Here is a 26,477-nt window from a genome sequence, read left to right as displayed (position 1 = left end):
AATGAAACACAGCTATTGCATTTTGATTAAAAAATTAAAATTGTATATTGTATATTACATTTTCTCTGTGCTATCGCATTGACATTGTGTGTATCATGTCTCAAAAGAGATCATACATTTGTATGGTTCTTTTGATTAGTACAAAAGAAGCCATACATTACTTGGAAAGCAGTGAAAATGTCAGTGCTTCATAATAGTTTTATGGTCATGTTCTGATCTTTTCATTTTAATGGCTATTTCTACTGAATAATTCAAAAGTAAAGGAGGAAATGATGATTTTCATGGAGAGTATAAACAATATGACCTTATTCCAGTCGCTACTGTCAAAATGGGGTAATAACTGAAGTATCAGTGAAAGCTATTATGAAGTAATGATTTTAAGTTTGTAATTTTCCATCTGACGTGTTATTTTTGTGTTTTATATTTAATTCAATCGTGATTCACTTGGATTTCAAGGCATTTTTCTAGGTTATTATATTAATTACATTAATACGTTTTCCTTTGTTTGTATAATAAAAAAATATATATATAGATCGTAATATTTGTTTCTCATTACATCATAATGTAGAACTTGTTATATTTTTTAGCATTCTAAACTCAAAATGTAGTTTTCTAAAGCTCAAATTGTTTTCTTTCCAGTGATACCATAATAATGTTTGTAGCTCACTGGAGTCAAGAACTGTTACTATTTAAAGTTAGGTAGGTGTAAATCCCCAGAAGTGAGTGCTGACTAAATGCAATTAGACAGACAGTCAAAAAGATTTGATGAAGTTCAAACAAACCAAATCCTACCGGGATTATAACGTATAATCATCTGTACCAAAATACGATATATGTTTTTATTAAACCGTTCAAATATAGCACCACGCTGTACTGAAATGTCTATAAACGCTGAACCTTAATGAGAAACACAACTAATATGCGCATGATACGATTAAGCTCTTGACGCAATGCTGAAACTCCATCCTTTACATCTTGTGGGCACATTAATCATGAGAATATACATTGAATATTTCCATGTAATCAGTTTAAAAGAATGATAGATGAGTGTCTGGAATTTTTCGACATCATTACAGACTGATGAATTGTTTATTATATACTGTACACTCATGGCTCATTAGATGAAATTTTGATGCTTTGTTCTGGCAAACTGAATCTTGGATACAAAAAAAAGTTTCACAAACACTTCCATGGCCACATCTGTCAAGCACCTAGGGATCCAGACTGTTCCTACAAACATTTATGACTCTCAGGAGCTTAGTGGACTCAACCATGGTGTTGCTTGAATTTTAAAAGGTACTAAATATTCTACAGTCAACACTTATTGATATTATAATAAAGCATTCAATCATGCATCTCCGTCTGGCGATCTGATAGATGAGTCTGAGTTTGGTGTTTGCCAGGAGAATGGTTCTTGCCTGACTGTATTGTGCCAAGTGTTATGTTTGTTTGTTTTTGGCTTGGCATGTCTTAGTTTTAGTGAAACTAAGACGGAGTATTAATGCTTAAGCATACCAAGAAATTTTGACAATTATATACTCTCCACTTTGTAGGAACAGTTTGGAGATCTCCCTGTAAGAGTGCAAATTACCATATACATTTGTTTATATTGCATATCTTTTTCACCAGGAAGGTTCATACAGATTCCAAAGGCAGATTCTGCTAAGATCAGGGCCTGACTAAGATGGGTGTGCACCTTGGTGGTTTTACCATGTGGTTAAATGTTGATTGGTCAGTTTGTATGACTGAGTATTTGGACTTTGGTCACATGGTCGAGGAAGATACAAAACTGTATTGTAAACTTTGCTCTTTCTCTTTTCCAGCTCTGCTAGTATTTGTGAATTACTTTTGACTTAACATTAGTATTTATGACAATACAATACAAACACTTAATAGCAACGCTCTCCCAAATTTTTAGCTATTAATGCTGCCCTTATTTCTGTTTTTGATATAAGATTGCAGAAGGATGGTTTGACTAGAAATGTACAGATTTTAACATCATACTGATAACTTTTTAGTCATTCGGCAAAACTACAGTTCAAACCGCTGTAGTTAAAACCAATCCTTAAACCCCTTTCCTTACCTAACATGACTGTGGACCAGTGCACAAGGCAAGCTGCATAAAGACATGGATGAATGAGTTTGGTGTGGAGGAACTTTACTGGCCTGCACAAAGTCCTAACTTTAACCTATACGGAACACCTTTAGGAGGGATGAGAGTGAAGACTGAACCAAATGTGCTAGAAGAAATCAAAAATCCCCATTAACTTCCTTACAAAAACCTTGTGGAAAGCCTTCCTAGAAGGGTTGAAGCTGTTATAGCTACAAAGGGTGGGCCAACTATAAATTAAACCCTATAGATTAGGGTTAGGATTTCATGTGCATCTAAAGACAGATGTCCCAAAACTTTTAGCAATATAGTGAATATATAACATGGAAGTTATTCAGATAAAAAAATAAATAAATAATATATATATATATATATATATATATATATATATATATATATATATATATATATATATATATATATATATATATATATATATATATATATATATATACACACACACACACACACATACATACATACATATATATATATATATATATATATATATATATATATATATATATATATATATATATATATATATATATATATATATATATATACACACACACACACACACACATACATACATACATATATATATATATATATATATATATATATATATATATATATATATACATACTGTATATTATATTTGTACATTAAATGGAGTTAGCTTGTTAACAAAGGTTCAGCAGCAGAACCATGTCTCGCTTTGTCTCCTTAATGAATCGCCTACTCCCTAAAACCTATTTAACGCAGATCTCTAAAACTGTTCTTCTCATTCTCTCAAACCCACCCTCGCTCCCCCTATTTCCTTGTTTCCCATTCACAATCCTATGACCCTGTCTTTACTCCTAGGATTAATTGGGTGGCCCAATCTTTCTACCAAAACATTACAGGGACGGTACCTCCCTGTAATGACAGGGAGTCTCTGGGCATGCCCGAACAAACTACTTACCAGTTCACGGTTTATCCTGTTGCTTCCCTTCCCCTTCATCCCACTTTTCTTTTACCATTCCCTTCATACATCCCAACAATAAAGTCTAGCTCAAAGTGTGGCGTGGTCCATGCTGGTGAAATGACAACTATTACTACTTTCTACAACAAAAACCTCATGTTTAATTCAATGTGTTCATTTAAATGTGTTGTACAAGTAAATAAAACTGGTTCCAAATTAATCTAATGTGTTTAAGTAAAAAAGCAAAAGTAAATAAATGAACGAATAATTGAAATAATGTGTAAGGGTTAAAGGGATATTTCATCCAAAACTTTAAATGCACTCGCATCCTCATGTGCTATATAACCTTTATGAGTTTCTTATTGAACACAAAAGAAGGTTTCCAACATTTTTCAAAACCTTTATTCTGTTTAACAGAATAAATGGTGACTAAACTATCCCTTCTAAAATATATAAAGGGTGTTAAAAGATGAATAGCATGGTTCATAAAAATTTGAGGTAAATCTCTTCTCAGTTACACAATAATATTTTTCCTTTGCTAGATATTCTAAATACAGTACATTCGATACTTTGTTTATGTGTACACGTGACTGTTGAGATGTTTAAATGGTTTGTTTCAAATTTTTTACAGTCTCAAATATTTCTTACTAATGTTAATGCAAATCGTTTTCTCTGGAAATGTTAAAAACCTCCGAGGGTAGCAGTGGGTGTCTGTGAGTAACTGTGATTAATGTCCCAATTAAATGTGTGTTGGGTGAATCTGTCCCCGGGAATTTAATGAGTCCGTTTCCAAGTCTGATCACTTCCTTTTTTTTTCTTGACCTCTGATACAGAGCGTTTATGTGCCCTGCATGGAATTATAAGAAATGAAGATTAATATCAGGCATTATGAGTCAGAGGAAGGCCTTTAACAGGAAGACCACGGCGCAAGTGGAACATAAATATGAGCTAAACTAGATTTAGCATTTTAGTAGTGTGCTTAGGTGTGCAAAAACTGATTGCAGTACATACACAGTGTCTGGGCTGACCACAATCCACCACTGTCTCTCTGTACAAGACACAAAAAGCAGACATTTCGCATCAGTTTGTACTTCATTTCAATGATTGTGCAAAAACCTCACTCCCCTGATGTCAAAAAGCTAGAAGCTGTGGTCTTTAGTACCTGTTAGTGCATCTACCAAAGAGCTTCTGTCATTAATCACTCACCCACAGTCATTCCAAACCAGTAAGACTTTTGTTCATCATGGAAGACAAATCAAGCTATTAAATAAGCTATAAAATCTGAAAGTTCTCTTATACATAGCTAGCAAGGGGGCAGCTTTTTATATATTGAAGCTATGAGAATACTTTCATGACTTTATTTGACTATGTCATCTTTTCAATATCAGTAAATGTCTGACGTGTATATTCTTGTTTGAATAAATGTTGCTGGGCAAAAAAGCAACAAGTGCAATTGAGATCAGCCAGTAGGAGCAAATACAAACACTCTACATACAACAGTATACTTCAAGATGCACACTACTGACTAAACCTAGAGGTTATGGTCTTTAGCGTCCTTGTCAGTGCATACAGAGTCTCAGATTTGAATCGCATTCTAAGCAGTGCGAGCATAGATAGTAGGGTTAGATTGGTGCTGTAAACTGGATAAGAATGATTTTTAAGGGACAAATTGTATTTGAAGCTAGGCAGTAGAAGCTGTTTGAGTAAACCCCACTCCACTTACTTCAAGAGATGTCCTACCAACTCACATTAGAAGTGGCTGTCTTTTAAGCCCAGAACACAACGTCTAAGTACTAGTGGCAATGAAAACTGACTTTCCTGTCACCTCGCGCTGGCTGCGTCTAGTACCATCTGGATCAAAAAACTTAGCATAAACACACCAAACAGACGGCTGAACCGAGAATATATGTTCAGCGCCTGCATGAGATGATGTAGAGCAGTAGTCCCCAACCTATTTATCACTGTGAACCAGACAAAGCTTGACAATTTTACTGCGGCCCAGGTGGTGGGTGTACATAGACTGCTAGATGATTATAAACCATTTTCACAGAGAATGACAAGCTGACAAAACATTGCTGCAACTCTGATACAAGCTTTAGTAGAAAATTAAAAACCACTGCAATGTTTGCCTGAGATAATGAGTCTACCGAAATTTGTATAGTTCATACGAAATATAAAGCTGATCAGTCAGTTCTTATCAAGTGACTTGCCGTGTGCTTGCGGTATTCTGAAGATGTTTTCAACTGGGTGGTGCACCTTGAAGGCACGAGCGAGTGCACCATTAAAATAAAAAACTTGTGCACAGAAAAAACACAATATGTAAATAGCAGACATCATTTGCGATCTCCAGCTGTTGATCTTCTTGCACAGACATGCTGGATTCACCTGATTTGGTGACAAAAGGGTTGCGGATCCATTTCTTGGCAGTTTGTGGGTCCTTCACTGGGGCTTCTCCTCTTTGCAAAGAAATTTTGCAAAGAAATTTCCAAAAACGTCTGTTTCTTGCTCATTTTGCTAGCTTGTAGATTAAATTTTGGCGCTCAAGTGACCGAGATGTAGCCACAAGAATACGGTCATTTTTCAAAATAAAACATTTTTCAAAATAAAAGTTTAGACTCAGAAAGAAAAATTTACGATTTCTTCCCCAGTACCAGTTGATTGGGGTTGGGAACCACTAATGTACAGTATCTAACTATTCTTGCAGGTGGTACTAATCTGTATTGTCAGAGCTTTTGCTGCACATATACATTTCAGCAGCATTTTCACAGAACTTCTCACTCACCACAAAGGGATTCACTTGTGGAAATATGTCTGATAATCTGATCAACTATATGATTTGCAAATATGTAAAATATGCAAATAAATTCCCTCTTGACCTATGTTGTTCACCTAGTTTTATCACTTTAGTTGTTGTTCTGGGGGCAGCATGGTGGCACAGTGGGTAGCACTGTTGCCTCACAGCAAGAAGGTTGCTTGTTTGAGCCCCGGCTGGGTTAGTTGGCATTTCTGTGTGGAGTTTGCATGTTCTCTCTGTGTTTGCGTGGTTTTCCTCCGGGTGCTCCGCTTTCCCCCACAAGTCCAAAGACAAAGGGTAGGCTAAATTGAATCCGTCAAATGCGTAGTGTATATGTGTATGTCCGTGTCCTCCAGGTTGGGGGTTGAGCATTGGGCTAACGACCTACCTCATAAAATTTGATGTTACGAAACACCAACATGGTGCGGCTAAATATCAACTTCAATATAAACAGCCCTGAGGGTAAGTAAATAAATTGTTGTACTTGTGCATTAATTCATAGCAGAACAGCCAATGAGATTGCCCTCCCATACCAGAGTCATCTGTTTTAATCCTGCATGGATTGTGCAAATATAGTCAATATAGTTGGACTGATAAAAATGTATACCTCTTACATGGTGTACATTTCTTTGGATGAAATGGTCTGCCAAATGCATAAATGTAAATCTGAAACTTTCCTCAGAGTGTATTTGAAGTATTTGTGATGCAGATAACTTGTCTTAGGTCTCCAGAATGCTATGTGGCTGCTAAAGTGTTCCAATTCTGAGCCTTAGCCGGAAAAAAAAGGAGAAAAAAACCTAAGCATTCTCTTTCAAGAATCTTGGAAATCTAGTCTCTCTTGCGTTTCTGCTCTGAGGATATTGGCCACATTCACTTTTTCAGCTCTCGTGGGAAAGTTGTGGGAGTTTCTAAAAAGACTGAAGGGGAAAGTCGGTAAGAAACGTGGAATGAAATTAAATGAAGAAGGCACCGATGTGTGCCCTAGAAACACAATCTCATTTGACTAGAGCCCAAGGTCCTGCTGTAACACATCTGGGATTTGATGCGCTACTCTAAATGACAGTCAATGTGTGCTGTTAATGCTCATGTCTGTATTTTAGAAGAGAGCTTATGTTTTATGGATTTATGCAAACTGAACATGACTGTAGCCGTACAGGAGAAGCTGTTTTTTCTTTTTTTGATTCTTTCAGCACATTATGTCTCCCCACGCAAAGCACAATGCCTGGCAGTTATTCCAAAAGAATAATGATGAACAAAATGAACTGTTTGTAATCAAATGTTAACAATGTGCCAACCAAAGAGGTAATATGAGTTAAAATTTGTCTTTCTTTCCCTCAGAGCTGGATATTTGCCACAAAACGTCCCCCTGCAGATGATCTCCTATTTGTCTCAGGAGACCGAGTTTCTGCCCTGGCACGCTGCTAGTCGAGCGCTTTACCAGCTGGACAAACTCCTGGACCGCACTTTAGACCACAGCCTGTTCAGCGTGAGTCTGAACTCACATCAGTTTGATGAATGTTGTGTTTTAGCCTTGTCTAGTCTGATAAGAGATACAGCTGATATCAAGCAGCATGACTTAAATGACTGCCACAAGACAGACAAAACAAATTTCCTCTGGAAATTTCCTCTGGAAATGATTCCTCTGATCATCATCCAAAACCAAGGAAATCAAAAAACTAAAAACTGTCTATCAAAACTGATCATCATCCAGTCCACAAAGTTTCTAAACACAATGGCAATTTCGCACCCCAAAACATAACCACTAGCTGTGTTTTAAGGTGTATTCACACTAGGCAAGGTTGCTTTGAATCGACCCAGGAATCAATTGCCAACCCTGCCCCACCATACTGCACTCACGCTGTACTTTGCTTTCGAAGTATGAAGATTTATGCATCATTATGATGCAATTCTTAGGGGAAAGCATGTAGAGAAGGGCTCTCGTTTATTGCTATAGAGTACATTGCTGTAAATAAATTGTGGTGTTTTATTTTAAATCATTTGGGATGCAGTGACACGCAACCAAATAGATTGCTGAACAGATCCACCACTCTTGTCACTTATACATTTTCAACACATCATGCTGCACATATTAACATAGTTGAGATGTTGACGCTGAAGTACAGTGAAGTGCAGTTCATTTACTTGGTAAGAATGATTTATAAATCCATATGGAATGGTTCGAAAAAGTGATTTCGAATCTAGTATTTCATGTTCACTCCAATCAAACCAGATTGCTCACACTTGTCAAACAAACTGGCATTTGGGGGGTCAAACACCCTTACACATAGTTCAGGGAATACACTCTTATCTGTCAGGATATTGTACTGTCATACTACTTAAACTATTTCTACTGTTATGCCAATATTTTTGCACATTAGATCATCCATAGTTGTAGGATTTGTCCAGCATTCTCCAATACTTAAACAGCATCCCACATTTAAGTTTTAGATATATAATGTCCAATATCACTATTAAAAGTATACTAAATATAACCAATAACTAATATTGACTTTTAAATATCCATTAATCAAACTGTCATGTTCTAGCTAATAGGAAAAATAGCCAAACAATGTGTTCAGAGAAAGCTTGTTTCTTGCTTTTAAGAATATTATGTCAATCAATATTTACACAGGTCCAGGTGTCCCATATTTCCTGCAAAAACCACATCTGCTATCCTGTAACTGACTGAAAAATAAATGCTAGAGTCTTTCTTTTTCTTTTTTGTCTGCTAGTATCAATTATCTAGTCTCTAGGATTCCTATAATCTAGGGTGCTCTAAAACAGTGACAAAATTCACATTAATCAGACATAAACATTCTAAGCTTACAGTTTTACTTTTCAAAGAACATTTTTGTAACTCTTCAAATCTTCTGACTAAACAATTTTGTCTCTAGTATTTGACATGTCCTGACTACTTTTGTTATGTTATTGGCTATGTTTGCCCCACTAACTTTTATTATAACATTATTTTTTATTTCAAAATTTTAATTGCTTGTGTTTTTTTTTCCGTTAGGAATAGGTAAAATAAGTCATTTGTATTGTTGATCACTAGTTGGCACCATTAACTCTTCAGATACGCCTGTGCCAAAACGTTTTTTGGTTTTTAAATGAAGTTCTGTGAAGTAAAACAACAAATCTGCATGCATAAATATAGTTAAAATTGAAATTATAATGGAAGTCAATGGGGCAAAAACAGTCACTAACATAATGAAAGGGTAGTAAAGTTGCCCAGAGTGAAGAGTTTTTGAAAACTCCAAAGTTTTCTCAAAAATATGTTTCAAAATAAGATTTGTCACCAAAAATCATTCCATTTGCTATAAATTTGAGAACGTTGTTGCCAAATTAAAACCTAAAATCACCCCAGAGTGGATGTAAACATCCCCAACAGCAGGCAAATGTTAACAACTCTTCCTGGCAAAGCTGTGTTAAAAAAAAAACAAAATGCTATTGACTGTTAGAAGCTACAAAACATCCCATTGAAATATGCATTGTGTATAAACAATGACTTATCTACGACAAGCCCCAAAAAGGCAAAACGCAATGTATTCAACAAGGAGATTCAAAACTAAACCTATTCCACACAGTTACAGTTTTTATATGCTTAACCGTTTATTAGAGGGAGGAAAGCAATTTGGACAGTGTAAATATGGTTCCTGTGAGGTGAATGAAGTCTTGTTTCATGTTAATATCGTATGAACCACTGCAGCACATAGTTACATGATCTGCTTCAACCAAGAGATAGATGGCACCACAGACCTATGCCACATATGCAAATCAGCCAGGACCACAAAACATATTGAATCCATATGAGTGAAACATAATGTCACATTTTAAAGAAGAGAAACGTTCAGATAGTCTCAGCATGACTGTTATAAATTGTGGCTGGCATGAGTTAGATATGCTTTAATTTAATTATTCTGACTGGCAGAGCTGTGACATAAATCAACGCTGCTGAATTGTTAAAAAGGGGTGGAGCTAATCTATTTGCCACCCTGTTTTCATATTTCAGTTAAAATTTTGCCAAACATCAAACAAAACATTGATTATTAGAGAACCAAAAACGTATACTGTGCAGTATGTACACTGCCTGACAAAAGTCTTGTTGTCGATCCCAGTTGTCAGAACAACAAGTAATAATTTGACTTTTAGTTGATCGTTTGTAAAAGTGGCAGATTTTTTCTGATGAATCATCTGTTGAACTGCATCCCAATCATCACAAATACTGCAGAAGACCTATTGGAACCCGCATGGACCCAAGATTCTCACAAAAATCAGTCAAGTTTGGTGAAGGAAAAATCATGGTTTGGGTTACATTCGGTATGGGGGCATGCGAAAGATATGCAGAGAAGATGGCAATATCAACAGCCTGAGGAGTCGAGACATCTGTGCTGCCCATTACGTTACAAACTGAAAATTCTTCAGCAAGATAGCGCTACTTCTTATACTTCAGCTTCCACATCAAAGTTCCTGAGAGAAAAGAAGATCAAGGTGCTCCTGAATTGGCCAGCCAAGTCACCAGACATGAACATTATTGAGCTTTTGTGGGGTAAAATAAAAAGGAGGAGGCATTGAAGATGAATCCAAAGAATCTGAACTCTGCAAGAATGCTTTCTTTACCATTCCAAACTTTATTAATACGTTATTTGAGTCATTGCAGAGATGTATGGATGCATTCCTCCAAGCTCAAATGTCAGGTGACCAAAATTCAAGGTCTAGCCAGCGTCTAAAGACAACGTTATTTTGATGCCCAATAAAATCGTCAAATGACGTTGATATTTGGTTGGTTTTAGATTGCTAGAAAGTGACCAAAATGCAGTGTCGAGCCAACTTTTTCTCAGGTATCTCAAGGGATTCATACACAATATTAATTCTTTTTCCACTGCACCATGACTTTATATTCTATAGTGTACAATATTTTTGTTAATTGACAAGACTTTTGTTTAAGCAAAGTCAGACCTTACTGTCCTAATTAAATAATTAAAAATCAAGGCATGTACATATATAATTTTGGTCAAATAAGCGTAATCTAGAGGCCATTGCCTTTCATATAAGCCACTTCTGATAGCAAATGATCAACTAGAAGACAACTTATTATTTGTTGTTCCTAAAACTTGGATAGGCGACAAGACTTTTGTCAGGTAGTGTAGTTTGATATGATTTCAGAGTCTTTCTGTGTTTTTGTGGCTTCTATCTTACCTGTCCGCTTGCTTTCAAACTCCACTTTTTTTATTCAGAACCTCAATCGCACACCTACCCGCAATCTTTTGGTGTGCATGAGTCATTTCTTTCCCTATTCTGCAATGGATGAGCCTTTAGTGTCCACAGTGAGTGTGTGATGAATTTAAACGTGTCTCTGTGGCTCTCCTTACCCCGTTGACTGTGATATACAGCAGATGTTTTGGATGTAATTCAAGACAGGAAACAGCTGGAGCAGTTTAGTCAGGTGTCATCTAATCATGTGACTAGGTGTCAATCTGAGCTTGTATGTTGGCCAGTGTTTTTTAGCCTTTTTACACACAAACAGTGTCATCATTCATCAAATCTGAGACAAAACAATGACACATTACTCAATTGCTGCAGTAACAGCTTGACAAACACTCATAATCAGCTCTACCGTCACCACAATATTTAAAAACAATGTCCTTTGCCTGCTTTTGTAAGAATGTGTTAAGAATTGAATTGCTGCATAGCAGGCTCTAATTGTGATCATTCACTGGTCTCAGTAAGAGGGCATGAAGGAGAGCAGTCATGCTAAATTAGCCATGACATTACCTGCTGCGACATTTCCCTTCACCATATGGAGAGTCAAACAGAGACACAAGCACACACTTGTTTTACTATAACAGACATTTCATTGATTTCATTGATTGTTCTATCAGGTTAGTAAATCAGTACCTACTCCTACGTTCCCTTATAGAAATATGGGGTGGCAAGACAACAAATCTGCAAAAAATGTAGTGTCTTTTTGTACCTCCATCAGCAAAACATATATTAATTAGAAAATATAAATAAGTATTAAAACAACATCCTACCTTAAATCCCAGTACAGGATTTAAACTTGATTAGCAAGTTAACAAACTCGTGCCTAGCAATCTTTATGTGTAAACTACTCAACAACACATTAAAGAGCCTCACTGACATGAATACTAATATCTTGTACTGGTGCAATGGTAAAGATTGCTCATGGATCGGCTGGTATCATTCTTTTAGGGTCACAGTTTTGACGGTTTTGTATATGATACAGTATGTTCAGTAAACAAAATTGGACAATGTCAAATATAGGTAATGAAAAAATATATCTACAAGCAAAAGCACAGATGAACACAATATGGCAAACATACTAATAACCTGATTTGCTTTTCGGTTTTTCAGGTATTTAAAATATATTTTTAAGACAATCTACAAATCAAGCAAACTTTCTCTTTCTGACAACACAAAAAAACAATAGTCAGGTACTGGTAGGTGCATGTATGTGCATGTGTGTGTGTGTGTGTGTGTGTGTGTGTGTGTGTGTGTGTGTGTGCGTGTAAATCTAACTTGGACAGGTTAGAGTACATACATAAGGGACAATAACAGTCAATAAATGAAGCAAGTATCACAGATTTGAATAAAACAGATAGAAAGAAACCAGTCAGTGGTAAGAAGTAACAACGATAAAAGTAATGTATTATAGTAATAATGACAGTAAAAAGAAAGAAAGGACAATAGTAATAATAACTGACAACAACAATACTAGTAAGTTATTAGTGCTCCACCAACTACTACTTCAGAAAGTTACTAATATTACAACTGCTGCTACTACAGCTACAACCATGACTACTACTACTACAATGTCTATTAATACTGATACTACTACAACAACTACTATTACTGATACTACTACAGCGTCTGCTACAACTAATACTACTACAACAACATTTACTACTGCTGATATTACTACAGCAATCACTGCTACTACAAGATCTACATCGACAACATCTACTATTGATACTACTACACCAACAACGACTACTACTACTACTACTACTAGTAGTAGTAAAGTTAAAATGGCATGAATGACTAAACACGACACACTGACTGAACATTGTTTACAAATGGTGACTCACGGTGTGTTTGTGTTGAGTTCTCATTGTTGTGTTTGTGCAGTTGGTTGGGTATACAGAGTACAGATTTTTGGTTGCAGATTAGATGTGTTGTCATTCTTTATAAAATGTATGACAAGAATGTGACAACATGTGGGCGAAGAATGATACAGTTCAATTATTATGCTTATTTTATTATTTTATCTTGAACTGTTGCACTTCTAATCAAAATCACTAAGCTTTCAAACTTTAGCCCTCTCTGATTCAAAATTTTCTTGCAGAGAGCCGTGTTTTCTTCATTGTCCCGCGACCCCTCGAGGGGTCCCGACTCCCACTTTGAGAACCACTGCCATAGGCAACTAAATCAGAAGTTCTAAAACAATCTCAAAAACAGGTGCACTTTCGCATTTTAGAATAAGGTCAATAAGCGGACGTCATGATTTTGCCAATGTGATCCTAAATTAACATCTATGTTGATCCTGGAACATAGTTTTTGTTAGAAAATGTAATCCATAGTTATTCCATACCCCTAAACCCAATCATAACTGTAAACTTTTCCCAAAACCAAATCCATATAGTATAAAAAACCTAACCGTAAGCCTAAACTTAACATAAACAGAAAACATATGCCTTAATTCTGATTGGCTGATTGGAATGTTGTTTCAGGATAAACATAGATGTTGATGTAGGAACATGTCCTACTTGGTGAAATCACTTTGGCAGTCTATATGCTGAACTATGCACATATATAAGTGATCTGCTGATGAATCAGCTGATTGGCACGGATTTCATATGCTCTAGGGAACGCTTTCAAATATACAACCAACAACTGCTGAGCAATGATTGGCTGCCTTTCTGATGACTGGCATTTCATGATAGCGCCCCTAATGTTGCTCATGACTATAAACATAATTATGCTGATATATATGCTTTATTAACTAGTAAGGTCTGGCCAACTAGTCTGTTTTTTAACAAATTTCACTACATTAGTGAGTAAGGACGTCTCTGAATAATGAGGATTTTTGCACACATACATTATACAAAAAAAAAAAAAAAACAATACGACAATACAACTTATCTGCATTTTAAGTCTGCAAATTCTGTTAGTCGAATCTTGTTTAAGTATTTGTCCGGACATACTGATTTGCTTTGATTTGTATCATGGTTTAATGATTTGCTTTGCTTTGCATTTTGTTTAATTTCTCAGGATTATGTACTAAGACAGGTAGAACCAAAGTATCACAAGCTTGGCTGGCCAGCCACTTCCCCTGACGGCTCCTTGATGCATTCAGCTTATCAGACAGAGTAAGTCTTGCATTTCATCTTTCCTGAATTATATATTGCCGTTTTAAACGTATATGTAGTTGAAGTAAGGGCACTGCAAAATGTAAGCCACACATTTTCCTCCTCAAAGAAAGGGAATGACCTCAGCAGATGTGTATTTAATTTTTAATTTTCCCCTTCCTTCTCCTGTACTCCTGCTGGTTTCCGGCCCTCTTTCCTCCTTAGAGAGCTACAGAGAGAGGTGATCATGCTGGCCTGCAGTTTTGGAAACAAACACTGTCACCGCCAGGCTGTTTCTCTAATTTCTGACTGGATTTCCAGCAACAAGAACAGGTGAGCAAATTTACAGCATAGCTTATATTCAAGCTCAGTGATTCTGCTCACTGTCCTTAAATATTACCTAATTCATTTAGTAAGCAAATTTGTTTCAAACTTAAAAGTTACTGTATTAGACCGATTCCTGCTTGGTCTAATCACACACATAAAAACAAAAAAAAATGGTTGGTTACTGTTTAATATGTTTAACCCTCAAAATTCATACAGTATGATTTCTGTGCCAGGTGTCCATGGCAACACGCATTTGTTCATCTAATTTGTTTTCCCTGCTGCCCACAGCAATGTTCACATGCATGTACTGCATGCAATATCACACTGGCAAAAACCCCAGGCCACCGGCAGGGACTAATGACCATATTGAAAAATAAACACAATTGTGGGTGTCTGTTTGTGTATCTGAAGAACTCATGTTAGCCTGAACAAGATATTGTGTTTGCTCAGTTTTTAGGAATATTTTTTGTCCCTCAGCCAAACTATTGGCCGCATGCCTATAAATACATGAAAGGCCACACACACAGTTCATATTATTCACATTGGCAACCTCAAGCGCATTTGAAATGTGCTTGCTAGCTTCAAATTCATGACCTAAAATTGACAGCTAGACCTTAAATCTAGACACAGATTCTGTTATTCTCATAATATGCATCACATGTTGACCTTAGCTACATATAATGAGTATTTAACAATTTATTGAGGTTGCATATGTGACTTGAGTCTCTGTGATAGCAACGAAATGCTCCATTAACAAATTATTACTTATATTTTTGCTTTTAACATGTGAAATACACCCTCAGGTAAAATAAACCAATGCTTGACCTGCTAAGTCAAAGATGTTACGCTCTTTTGCCCTGAAACTGCTCAATTGCTCTAGCAGTGGCTCTAATTATTACCCTGTGGAGTAGTCTCTGTACTGAACAACTGTCTTCCTACTGGACGGTCATCAAGTGAGTTTAGTTTAATCCACTGGCAGACATTTAGAAAGATGAAAGTTTAGATATTTTAATTTTTGAGGCAATTAGGGAATACTTTTTTCCAGAACGACTATTAAAAATGCTTTAGTTGCATGTGTACAAATGTCAAACTCAACAGATGGTAAGATATTACTTTACGCATGCACCTGCTAGAAAAATGGTGATGTCTTTCTTCTGCAGTAATTTTGTGTTATTAGTTACATCTTCCTTTTGATACTTGTGGACTGTATTGTTTACACTGTGTTGTTTGCCTCTGACCTGCCAGCTGAAGTTGGTCTGCCAGATGTGTCCTTTAGTGTCCTTTCTTCACCAATGACCTCTAGTCCTGCTGGGATAATAAAAAGATGATGTTCAGCTTGATATTCAGGAATGAGCACATCATAAAAGAGCAATGTGTTTGACCTTTATGTCTTTTTATGGTTAAGGTGATGATAATGTCACAGGAATGACCTAGCAGAGTTTATGAGCTGCAAAGAGAGGCTTCAGTTCACTGTACAGCAAAAGTCAAATGCTGAGAAAACATCCTCATGTGTTTTATTGATTCAAAACAATTAAGACGACAGAAACTGCTCAAGCTAAATAACACAATTTTAGCCTTGTTTGAAGCAATAAAGGCTCAGATACTAGTAAAATACTAGATACGAGACTATGACTTATGACTCAAGCTGTCTCCTATTCTCATTCAACATATTATAATTCTGAATTTTCCAGATATAATGGCAGCTAACGGGAGGTCACAAATGTTATTCTCTAACTTTGTTTTGGAAATCAGTAAAACATCCTGCCATTGGCAGTCATAAACAAGACATCACCTTCTCAGGTGTGAACATTTCAGTCTATACACTCCAATTGGATGTGACAAGATTTCATATCTAACTGAAGGTGTCGTTCTTGGTTTCGCTACATTCAAAACTCCCAGAGGCTCAGACGGCTCATCCAGAATCAGCAGGTCTTTATTGCGCTTTGTTTGAGCAAATCAAAAGTTCAGTCACTGTATCGGCGCAGCTCCTCCTGAGGTTTAATGTTATTTCTTTCTGTACGAATATTACATGCATCGCCTCACAGCCTGAGATGCTTTTCTCTCCGTGTAGCTCCACTATACTCTGCTATTCTTTTCTCAGATTTATAACCAGATCATTATATGGGTCCACAGAGAGCTCTTTCTTATGACCGATATATCGCCAGAATATATATATTGCACTATGAGTTACTTTTGAAGGTCTGGAGTGAGAATTCGGGTCAAATTTTCACCACTCAATTTATAACCGCATAAAAGATCATCAAATTAGATCTGCTCGTGTTATTATGGACATTCATCATTGTGACAGAAATCAAGGGATTCAAAGTGAATGCAGACAGCCTAAATGTCTATGTATTTTTAAAAGAATCTTTTTTTTTTCTTTTTTGTCCAAACTTGTCTATTTTTAATGGACAGTAAATGTGCCTTCATTCAACATCAATTAACAGCAAAAACACTTTTAAAAAGAAACTGCAAATAAAAGTACAACTAATAAAAACATGCAGACATACACTCACGCTGTTTTTCACTGATTCTTCTGGAGGTGAAAGATTGGCTTGTGATTTGCTATCTTTGAACAATCCCAAGGGACTTCACTGACTCCTGTGAAAAAAACATATCTTCAGAAAACACTAATTCCAAGGAATTTAAATAAGAATTAGCCGTGAACACAATGTAATCTAAAACTTGTGAATCTACAGTAACTCTCAGTAAGTATTTAATAAAAAGACGTTGAGGAATGCTCATTACCTAAAGAATGCAATTTCAAGTGCTAGAATTCTTCACATTTTTTCCCTTCTACTCTAAAAATTAATCTACATATTTGTGTGAAAGAAATTCAGTACAGTTGGCCCTACTTTGAAATTTACCTCTAGATGTGTCCAACTATAAATGTGTTTTCAGCTCTTGTCTTCACTCAGTTATTCAATCTTCTGTCTCGCAGGATTCCACCCAACGTCCGGGACATTGTGTACTGCACAGGTGTTTCTCTGATGGATGAGGATGTGTGGGAATTTATCTGGATGAAGTTTCACTCGTCTACAGCCGTCTCTGAGAAGAAGGTTCTTTTGGAGGCCTTGACCTGCAGTGACAACATCTTCCTGCTTAACAGGTCAACCAACACTGCAACACTGTAAAATAACAATAACAATAATAACAATAATAATAATAATAATAATAATAATAATAAAATTTATTCTAATAAGATTATGTAGCATGATGCATTTATTAGCAAATTTAAACTTAGTTTTAAATAAATTAAAATTTTGCAAAATCTTTGACATCTCTGTACCATGCATTGGTGGAAATCCCAAGGATGGTGGGGACAGGCCCCCCAGCCCAATACCCCAATCCTACCCCCACTTAAAAATTGTCAAACTTGCCCCCCCCAAAACTATTATTAAAAATGATAAATAACAATGTGTTATACTTTCAATAATGTGTCAATTTTATATCTTTAGAAATGTGTAAATCAACACAAACGCAAACAGGTTTAGAAATTGTTGAGTCTCCCTCTCCTTTCCCCTGCATTGCTTTGGTACATATGCCTGCTTACCACTTTTTCACATACTTGGAACAGTATTGTAGCTATTGAATTGGAGAGGTTAAACTTTAATGTGTAATTTTAGTCTTCTTATTTCTGTCCCCCTTAAGACACTCTTACGATGTTTTATGTTTTCCGTCCCCCTGCTGTTAGAAGAAACTTCCACCCCTGGATGCACCAACCATTTTATTCACTTCTGCATAAAGTTTTTGTCATTTAATTGAATGCAAGGAGTATCTGGAGGTGTCTGGAGCATGTACAGCTCCGTTTTGACTATAACCAACTTGTTAGTTTGCAGTCTACTGTACCTCATGAAGTAATCCTTTTCAGTCCTTTCCTCCACATCCTGCCACTCACAGCAACAGAGCAACTCTCACTCCTCTGATGGGGCAGTAAAGACAATGGCTGCTGTAGGAGCTTTCTCCACAAATCTCCATGGTGTCTTAAATCCTGCCGACTCAATAGCAGGATGAGGACGGTGACGGATTACACCCTGTCCAGACCAGACGAGGATCTCAAAGCCCACACAAATTCTGAAGCAGTTCTCTCAGGATTCACTGCTGGTGTGACATCTCCATTTATTCAGTTGCAGTTTGTTGTTTTATAGATGCACAGAGAGAAAGAAACTTGGCCATATAAAGAGACCCTCTCTGACCCGTCTCTGCAGTGAGTGTTCAGCACTCAACAGGCGGATTCCTGTGGGAATCTTCAGCATGAGATTGTGGAGAGGGATCTTGCCTTGCTAGAAGGGGAAGACAAATAGAGCCACATTTAGCAAGAACACATTTCAGTGCTCTACATTTAGATTTCATTTTGTTCATGTTTAGATACTATTCATCATATTACAGTCAGTGAGGATACTTTTCATTTTTTTTGGATGCTGGTAATTGCCTTCCTTGAAGGTAAAATCAATGAGGCTTACACGCTCTCTGTAAACCAAACCAAAATACAGCACATTAAAGTAAAGCAGCTGAATCCTACATTTAACAGATACTTTGGAGCCCCCATTCTCCTATAAAAGGGGAGATGGGTGTGAAAATGGGTGTGAAATACGAGAGACTCCAAAGAAAAAATTGCAGTGTTGGCAGGTATGGGTTTGAGACCAAAAGAGGATCAAGTCCAATCTGACTCAAATCTGAGTCCACGTTCAAGACCAGAAATGTATTAAGTTTACATAAAGGAATTGAGTCAGGATCAAAACCAGAAGAAAGTAAAGTCCGAATGAAGATCTTGGTCAAAAGAGTGTTGGGTTTGTGTTAGGATTTAAGTCTGAGAACCATCCACTTTGAATGTTAGCACTCGATTGAATCGGCTTTATCAGTGGTTTTCAGCTAATAGATATGGGCCTAGGGGCCTTCTGTGCCTACTGGTAGACTCAGAAGGCTGTTATCATCCAACCACAAGGTTAATCAGCTGTACTAATATAAAAGGTGAAGGGAGCACAGCCCTCAAGGCCCCTATGTCCAACCTTACGATGGTCTCCCCTATGGTCATTTTCTAACTTAATGGAAAGTAACAAGCAGAGTTAACAGATTAAAAATGTTTAATTTTATTTCTTACATTTACTATTTAAAACCTTGGGCTCAACATCACAATAAAATATTCCCCTAATTGAAAAAAATTCCTTTAGTGGCAAAAACACCAGTTAAGGATAGTTTACCAATTATGTACCCTTTAGGGCTTACTCTTCAAACACTATACCCACAAGTTGATAATAGACCAATGTATGGCTGTTATTAATCTAGAACAAAATACATCAATAAAAAAAGAAAATACAAACAAGATCAATATGATATCCAAAAAGTCCATACAAAATATAAATCCCATACACAAACAGCAGAAACCAAATTATTAAAATTAGATTTCTGTATTTATTCTAGAACAAAATACAACAGAAAGAAAAATACAAGAAAAAAATCAAAGACAATATCAATACAATAACAAAAAAGTCTATACCAATATAAATCCCGCACACAACCAGACAGAAATGAGATTAGTTATCAGTTGTTATTATTTGTTGTTATTCAATGTGTTTCACTCTAGCATATAATAATACACAAATAGGAACAACTACATATATTTCATAACCATTGAGAACAAAATCACAAACCCAAGGAAAGTAAATATAATAAATTGTAAACACCACCAACCACAAAATTCAAATTATAAAATGCACACAAAAGCCTTGGTTCCGATTTGGCAATAATGACACCAACAATAACAATGACACCCACTTCTCAAAAAAAAAAAAATAAAAATTAACAATATTAACAGCACATGCAGAAGGAAAGAATACAAAACTAAATAATAACAACAATCCATACAAAAATCACCCAATTAGAGAAAGTCACAAACAAACTAGACTAACATTTGTTTCCGACAGCAACGCACACAGGTGGTTTAAAGACTTGTGTAAATCATACAAAGCCAGCGCACATGAATTGGCCACCATTGATGTGGAATTCGAGGTGCTTAAGTTCGAATTACAAAACACGCACAGATGGAAATAATGCTTCCGAATAAGACCAAATGCCACTTAAGAAACAGCAAAGCAGCAGCTAGCAGACTCTGCAAAACAACAACTCCTTACAACTCTTTTCTCTTACATATACCCTAACACAAAAGACAAACCTTTGGAATTAGCTATACATGTACACCATGAACCGGCCAAGTTAATCAAGTTAATTTCCGACAGATAATTTTCCGATTGATAATCCATTTCATTTTACTCACGGTTTCCAACATGCTTTACTCACTGGAAGGCTAGTGGAGAGAGTCCCATCAACAGGTCAAAACACCAAAATGCCAACCAGAGATGGAAATCTCACCTGCTCCTATAAAGCCATGACGTGATTAGCAGATTTACATTACTGTGACAATTGGGTTTAGGGTTGGGGTAGGGGTAGATGTTAATGAAATATAATTAATGGAAAAATTTAATAAATAATTAAAATAATTCTTGTTTACTTCCCGTCACAGTTGTATGTGATCTATAGATGATTAAACATGTGGATGGATGATAACAGCTTTCTGAGCTTACTAGTAGGCGTAGAAGGCCCCAACATAGGCCATATCAATCAGCTGATAACCACTGATAACGCCAAATTTAATAGAGTGATAACATTCGAATCGGCTGCTAGAACAGGGTTAAGGCAGCTAGCACTTTGCAGCTTTCACATGATTGCCCACTGAAGCTAGGCAGGGTTTTGCCTGGTTAGTACCCGGATGAAAGGCCACATGGGAAAATTATGTTGCTGCTGAAAGAGGTGCTAGTGAGGCCAGCTGATGGTCTTACAATGTGGTCCTAGTGCCCTAGTATAGTTACAAGGACACACTGTATAGTATAATATTACAGTCAGAACCAAATTAATCTTGGGTCTGAATGAAGATTTTGATCAAAAAAGTGTTAAGTTTGAGTTAAGGTTCAAGTCAATATTATAGTGACACCATACTGTCAATAAGAAAGGAACTTCAGATAAGACGTGATTTTGAGGTCATAAAAATCTCATGATTTCTTTAGAAAATTCTTTATATCCTGGTCAAATTTGTCCACTGGCCTCTGTCCATCGTGTTTTCCTAACCATCCCAGTATCTACTAACTGGCTTCGTCACTCTTTCTAAAGCTGATCTAAAGCTGAATGACAGCCGTTGTATCACCTAGGTTGATGCAGCACCTGGTTTGTAGGCCTAGATTCCAAAATTCTTGGCCTTGATCCTTAATAAGAGAATGTGACAATGATACTGACTCCTTTATTTGGTCACAGTCTTGACCTTGACTCAAATGGTCCCGACTACAACACTGGTTACTGATTAGGACTATGCTTTTTAACATACTGTAAATCTTGATCCAGGAACACACTGCATTTGGCGGTCAGATCATTTTTGCTGGTACAGTAGTTTGAATCTGGTTGCTAACTTGAAATTTTTTCTTCCACATCACAAAATATCTGAATATTAGCAAATGATATGGCGCTACAGCAGCAGAAGTGATGTGCTGGTGTTGAAGTGTCAGACATCATTGTTAGAAAAACACAGGCGCTAAAAACACTCATGTGATAATTAGAAACTGGCACCAAGGGCTACAATGCATAGCATTAGCATGATGTGAGAGCCACACTGCTGTGTGGAGAACCTGTAAGAGAGTCAAAGCTCAAAGGGAAAAAAAACTACTGTTGACTGTCCTCTGAGAATATAAACCGTGTTAAAGTATTCCTCCATGATATAAAGGTGTTTGTTATCTCTAATCAACATGCAGGGGGAACATTTGCTGTATACTTCAAAAATCCCTCTTCTCTAAGAATTGATAATGAAGATCTTTTTAAAGTATATAGTTGACTTAAGCAATGCCTAATCAGTAAGTTTCATATACTTTCCTAGTTTCAACTTGATGTTGCTGAACACCCGTAATTCTCTCAGTGTGCATAAATGGACAGGAATCCACACTTTACCAGCCCTAATGTGTCCCATTGGATTTGTACTGGGATTTCCATCCCTTTATTCTTGGCTATCTAAACCGTGTGATTTCAGAAACATCAGGATCATGATCCAAAGGTGCAACTGTCTGAGTACTTTCCTCAAATGAGGTCTCAGGAGTAATGCCTTAATCCCTAATAACTTTTAAAAGGTCTACATTACACACTTGATAGTGAGTCTCATTTGAAAAGCCATGCAAGTAGAAATGACACATCTCATCAGGAACCAGCCTGCATTTGAAGTGACTCTAATATCAGTTCATTCAGGGTTTTCCAGAACCCCAAACATGGAGGACATTTGACTGCAGCATTCAGACGTCCACCTTTGCTCTAGTGCCAGACTTAAAAGAGTAGAGAAGACCTTTAGCAGCAGTTCATTGATTTCAGGCACACTTAAATTTCACACCGCAAGCACAAGCAAAGCCCCCATCACAGATGAGCTGTGTGAGCGTGTGTGTGTGTGTGTGTGCGCGCGCACATGTGTGTGTGTGTGCTTGATATTTAATCTACCACCGAGAAAAACTGCCCTGTATGGAGTGAGCTAGTAAATGTGCTTCAATCACTGAATGTGAAGGATGGGGTGCATGGGTACATTTGGTATTGATTTCTTTGACATGAAGTAAATTGTATCCCCCTCCTCCATGTTCTTTTTTTCTTTTGATAAGTGTTGCGATCCAGTGTGCCTTAAGGCTAAGGCTCATATACTTAATTTTCCATGTTCAGCTCTGTCTTCAGCAGAATTTTTTGTCCTTTGCTTAAAAAGTGTAAATGTATTAAATGGCATAAGAGGACAAAAGCATTGTGAATGCAGCGAGGCAAGTGATGTGGGTGCTTTTAAACTGGACTGCAGAACTCGTCACATATTGTGTCCTTCCATTGTCATGTTCCATTTTTTTGCTATGGGTTCTGTCTCTTTTATTCTAATATTTATATATTTATATTTATCCTGTGGTTACAATTGAAACAGCGGTAAATGAGATCTATGTTTTGCCAATCCTTGGACATGCACAGTAGCTGGAGCAAACAGGAAAGACATCTTTTAATGTAATTAGAGTAAAAGTAACGGAACAGGTCACTACAGATTTTATTACTGATTTGAATTATGTAATTTAGTTTTAAAATTAAAGCAAGCGGTTTTCAGGATTTCAGGATTCCCCACTCATTTAGACAGGACTTTGGATGAACTGCCCAGAAAAATTCCAAATATAGCTGCCGAGTGAACAGAATCCACTTTGGTCACATCCATAATACACAAAGGCTACGTCCGAAATCCCATACTACTCAGTAGGTACTGTACTGCATTTAAATTTGGATGTATACACGACATTCTATACAGTATGAATATGAGTAGGATGAATGGCACTCGGACGTACTACATTCGCCATTTTGTCATGATCACATGTCCCACCCAGGTCATTTGCATCGATTTACTCCAATTCATAAATTCTTTCACGGTGCATTGGATACGATGCTTGTATATACATATACATCAGCTGACGCAAGTAGTAGGCCATCTGAGTACTCCTCGCATACTGTTTTCTGCATACGTTGAATTCAGACATACTACTCGGCTTGCATACTAGCGCACTATATAGTGTGGAAGTATGCCATTTTGGACGCGCAGCCAAAGAGACTTTGGTGGCACCCAGGTGATTCTCATCAGCTTATTCCTAGGGCTTTCGACCACGCCCCCCTTATGACATACATGTACACATTAATTACTTAAAACAGTATTATACTATTTTGTTTATCCATACAGGTGCATTTATCAGTCTCTCTGTTGTGAACACAAGTATATTAAGAGATGTTAAACAACCACAATGATTAATTTTGTAATTCAATATAAGTTTTAAATATAAATCTAAATTAAAATCAAATATTTCTGGGGTAGCACGTTGGCTTGCACTGTCACATCACAGCAAGAAGGTCACTGGTTTGAGTCCCGGCTGGAGTTCGCATGTTCCCACAGGCGTTCGTATTAATTTCCTCTAGTTGCTCCAGTTTACCCAAAGACATGCAGTCCAAAGACATGTGGTGTAGGTGAATTAGGTAAACAAACCTGGCCGTAGTGTATGAGTGTGTGTGTAAATGTGAGTGTATGGGTGTTTCCAACACTACTGTACTTCAAGGCAATTTGTAACTTTTCGATTTAGTGGCTGTAATTCGTATGAATTCGAACAACCTATTTTGTACAATTTAGTATGGTTTGCTTATCACCCAGTGATGATTGGGTTTATGGGCAGGGTTGAGTGCCACACCTCCTTTTTAAAAACCGTACATTTTCATACAACTGCAAAAATTCATACAAATTAGCCGCTAAACTGAAAAAACAAAAATACTTATGTTTTCTCGTGAGATCATGGTGCAGTTGGAAGGGCATTCGCTGCGTAAAGCATGTGCTGGAATAGTTGGCGGTTCATTGCACGGTGGTGACCCCTCATAAATAAGGGACTGTCAAAGTAAAATGAATGAATAATAAAATCTTTTAAAAGCTTGTTTGCACTCACAGATGTGAGATTAATCCCAGTGGCTTTGATGTCTAGGGTGTTTATGAAAAGCTGCAAGAAGTGACTTCAAGATGCAAGTCAAAGTCCCGGAATACCAGCTAAACTAAGATCACGGTGAAGAAATTACCTCACATGTTCTAGCAAATGGAAAACTTGTGCATCATGGCAGCGTCTTTATGTGTAACATCTCATTTCCTATTTCCTCCCTTCTCATCCACTTGACATTTTGCACAAATTTGAAGTGAATGGGTCTGTCTACATTCGATTTGGGCTTTTCAGGTTAATTACTTTTTAATGATGCGGACTGACAGCATGGAAAACATATTTGAATTATTGCATTTTTGGTGCCTGTCAGTGAATGTTTTGCAGAAAACAACCAATAATTTGGCTCAAATACAGTAGATTGCGATACTTATTGGTTTAGAATAATTTTTAAAGATTTCATTACATTCTTACAAACTAAGGACATTTGGGTAAAACTTTAAATTAAGTTCCAGTTTTCATAATTAACTAGTGGATTGTTACTTGCCTTTTAAGACTATGTAGCCTTTTTTGTACTTATAAAGTACACAGTCTGCATGATATTTTTCTACATCCCTAATCCTACCTACCTAAATACTACATTAACAACCAATAATAAGCAGCAAATTAGGGGTTTATTGAGCAAAAATCATGGTTACCAGTTTGTTAATAGTGAAAATTGTACCTAAAGTATGGCAGAATTTTGTTTTGTTGTCTGCAGGCTCCTGAATCTGTCCCTAACATCAGACCTGGTGCCAGATCAGGATGTAATTGATGTCATCATACATGTGGCCCGCAATCCACTGGGAAGACATTTAGCATGGAGATATTTCAGAGAGAAGTGGGACATATTGAACTCCAGGTGAATGTAGCTCTATTCGTTCCTGCTTATCAGTGAATTTAACCTTCTGTTCAGTCCCTGCTATGAATTTTACATCCACACTCTCATAAGATATTTATTGGTAAATGTTATTTCTTGTTTGTTGTTGGAGGAACAGAGAAATATCTACTAGTGTTTGTTTACTGCTGGGCTGATTAAAGCCCCCCAAAGTTTTTAATAAAATAGTTTGCGTCTCTCATTCGCAGGTATGGAGAAGCTTTATTTATGAACTCAAAATTAATCAGTGGTGTGACAGAGTTTCTCAATACTGAGGCCGAATTGAATGAGGTGAGTCTGCATGACACTATTTTCAAATAAACAATGGAAAACTTTATGCAATTGGGCCATTCATATATATGGCATCAACAGTTTGAAAGTCTAAGAAAAGGATTTTGAGATAATCTATAACAATCCCACAAGATTCTATAGACAAACACCTGAGATATCTGCGTTAACAGATAACCCTAAGCGCCTCCTTGCAACACTACAAAA

At 36.7% G+C, this 26,477-nt stretch overlaps 2 protein-coding genes and 1 long non-coding RNA gene across 11 annotated transcripts in view; 2 read left to right on the top strand and 1 right to left on the bottom strand.

Annotated features, from left to right (window-relative positions):
* The window catches only part of LOC147844726 (uncharacterized), a 200,097-nt gene that overhangs the window by 160,880 nt on the left and 12,740 nt on the right, over nucleotides 1-26,477 (bottom strand). For 4 of the 9 annotated variants that reach the window (XR_015483162.1, XM_087248275.1, XM_087248278.1 and 1 more), the window contains exons 3-6: nucleotides 18,414-18,847; nucleotides 17,432-17,643; nucleotides 17,081-17,165; nucleotides 15,803-15,869 (exon numbers count right to left, since the gene is read on the bottom strand). The gene's annotated coding sequence lies outside the window, so the exon portion shown is untranslated. Of the gene's footprint in view, nucleotides 1-15,802; nucleotides 15,873-17,074; nucleotides 17,166-17,431; nucleotides 17,693-18,413; nucleotides 18,848-26,477 lie in introns of all 9 variants that reach the window. The other 5 variants (XR_015483161.1, XM_087248273.1, XM_087248277.1 and 2 more) reach the window with 3 other exon arrangements.
* Nucleotides 1-26,477, top strand: part of trhde.2 (thyrotropin releasing hormone degrading enzyme, tandem duplicate 2) — a 210,967-nt gene that overhangs the window by 178,115 nt on the left and 6,375 nt on the right. The window contains exons 13-18 of the mRNA XM_087248249.1: nucleotides 7,210-7,357; nucleotides 14,161-14,258; nucleotides 14,463-14,570; nucleotides 17,506-17,673; nucleotides 25,827-25,967; nucleotides 26,192-26,273. Of these exons, the coding sequence (XP_087104375.1) occupies nucleotides 7,210-7,357; nucleotides 14,161-14,258; nucleotides 14,463-14,570; nucleotides 17,506-17,673; nucleotides 25,827-25,967; nucleotides 26,192-26,273 (745 nt within the window). The remainder of the gene's footprint in view (nucleotides 1-7,209; nucleotides 7,358-14,160; nucleotides 14,259-14,462; nucleotides 14,571-17,505; nucleotides 17,674-25,826; nucleotides 25,968-26,191; nucleotides 26,274-26,477) is intronic.
* Nucleotides 8,595-14,013, top strand: LOC141381631 (uncharacterized). The gene is made up of 3 exons (XR_015483202.1): nucleotides 8,595-8,952; nucleotides 8,995-10,565; nucleotides 10,720-14,013. It is a non-coding gene; the product is annotated as an uncharacterized LOC141381631 (long non-coding RNA).

The sequence above is a fragment of the Danio rerio genome, chromosome 4 (assembly GCF_052040795.2).
Source record: "Danio rerio strain M-AB ecotype USA chromosome 4, GRCz13ab, whole genome shotgun sequence".
Taxonomy (NCBI): domain Eukaryota; kingdom Metazoa; phylum Chordata; class Actinopteri; order Cypriniformes; family Danionidae; genus Danio; species Danio rerio.
The sequence above is the reverse complement of the archived record's forward strand: the minus strand, read 5'-3'. Positions and strand labels throughout refer to the sequence as shown.